Here is a 2,022-nt window from a genome sequence, read left to right as displayed (position 1 = left end):
TTATTTAACAAGTATTATGTATAAAGTACTATTCAAAGATCTGTACAAATACTAACCAATATAATTCTCTTAACAACTCTAAAGGACTTTACTTTTATTATCCTAATTTACAGTTGATAACATTTGCTTAACACTTATATCTAGTGTCATTCAAGGCTCATTCACATCTCTGTTCTGTGTTGTCTCTTCAGGTAATGTGATTCTGTGTGGGGGTTTCTGACCAGAGAAGATGCCCAGAGCCTTTGTCCAGCCCATGGAGTCTCCTAATCATACTAATCTGGACCCTTCTGTTTTCTTCCTCCTGGGCATCCCAGGTCTGGAACAATTTCACTTGTGGCTCTCACTCCCAGTGTGCTGCCTGGGCACAGCCACAATTGTGGGCAACATCACCATCCTGGTTGTTGTTGCCACTGAACCAGCATTGCACAAGCCTGTGTACTTGTTCTTATGCATGCTCTCAACCATTGACTTGGCTGCCTCCTTCTCCACAGTTCCCAAGCTCCTGGCCATCCTCTGGTGTGGATCCGGACACATCTCTGCCTCTGCCTGCCTGGCACAGATGTTCTTCATTCATGCCTTCTGCATGATGGAGTCCACTGTGCTGCTCGCCATGGCCTTTGATCGCTATGTGGCCATTTGTCACCCACTTCGCTATGCTACTATCCTCACTGACACCATCATTGCCCGAATTGGAGTGGTAGCTATGGTGCGGGGCTCCATGCTCATGCTTCCATGTCCCTTCCTCATTGGGCGTTTGAGCTTCTGCCAAAGCCATGTGATCCCCCACACATACTGTGAGCACATGGCTGTTGTGAAGCTAGCATGTGGAGACACCAGGCCTAACCGTGTGTATGGGCTGACAGCAGCACTGTTGGTCATTGGGGTTGACTTATTTTGCATTGGTCTTTCCTATGTCTTTATTGCACGAGCTGTCCTTAGTCTTTCATCCCGTGAAGCTCGGTCCAAGGCCCTGGGGACCTGTGGTTCTCATGTTTGTGTCATCCTAATCTCTTATACACCAGCCCTCTTCTCTTTTTTTACCCATCGCTTTGGCCACCATGTTCCACTCCATATTCACATTCTTTTGGCCAATGTTTATCTGCTCTTTCCACCTGCTCTTAATCCTATGGTATATGGAGTTAAGACCAAAGAAATTCGGGAAAGGGTTGTGAGAGTGTTTCAAAGAGGGCAGGGAACTGGGGTCAAGGTATCTGAGTGATCAAGAGGTATAGAAGGGACTTAGTCCAAAAAAGATGATTTTCAAGATTAAATAATCCTCAGTATTTGAGACTGAAAAGAGGTTTTAGTCTTACACTGATGTCTTCCACAGTACCTCCTAGACTATTTCCAGGAATAATAAATCACAGAGGAGGTCCAATTAGTTAAGCGTCCTTAACTTCCATCCCAGGAAGTATAGGTTAGAAAAGACTCTGCCTAGTCATAGGAACTTCCCTCACTTTCTGACACTCTCCTAATCCAACAGGTATGGATTTATAACCTCATACTTCACAATATAGTTGGTGTGTTACCATCTGCAAGGATCAGAAGATAAGATATAGAGCCACAAGTTAAAGAAAGTAGACCTGCCAGGTACTTACATGCTTTTGGATAAAGGTTGTATTTTCTCCATTAGCACTTGAAACCAAAAGAGGAGAAGGACTCACCAATACCCACAATATTAGCAAATGGGAGAGGTAGGGTTTGAAACCTAGAATCCTCTGGTACAAAATAATAAGACATCTACAGATGAGAGCATAGGATAGGTCAAGAATAGCCCTTCATTTCTAAATTTGGAATAATCATCCCATAGATATATTCTTGTCTCTACACTCTAGGGAATGAACTTAATTCCAGTTGACCTGGATATTATTCCCTGAAAAGCAATGTCCAAATATTCTTACACATTCTTACAAGGGCCTCCCAGAGGTCATTGAATTCTATCTCTAAACTTACAAAGGACAGTCACTTACACAAACCAATAGATGAGGCCATGCATTCATCCATTTATTTACAAGGAAAAGA

At 43.1% G+C, this 2,022-nt stretch overlaps 1 protein-coding gene across 1 annotated transcript; it reads left to right on the top strand.

The window, feature by feature from the left end:
• Nucleotides 1-253: 253 nt before the first annotated feature.
• Nucleotides 254-1,219, top strand: LOC308350023 (olfactory receptor 52P1; the record flags this gene model as incomplete). The annotated part of the gene is made up of 1 exon (XM_080815024.1): nucleotides 254-1,219. One exon carries the CDS (start codon nucleotides 254-256, stop codon nucleotides 1,217-1,219), a length of 966 nt encoding a protein of 321 aa, XP_080671150.1.
• Nucleotides 1,220-2,022: the final 803 nt, after the last annotated feature.

The sequence above is a fragment of the Martes martes genome (genome assembly GCF_963455335.1).
Source record: "Martes martes genome assembly, chromosome: 10".
NCBI classification, from domain to species: domain Eukaryota; kingdom Metazoa; phylum Chordata; class Mammalia; order Carnivora; family Mustelidae; genus Martes; species Martes martes.
The sequence above is the reverse complement of the archived record's forward strand: the minus strand, read 5'-3'. Positions and strand labels throughout refer to the sequence as shown.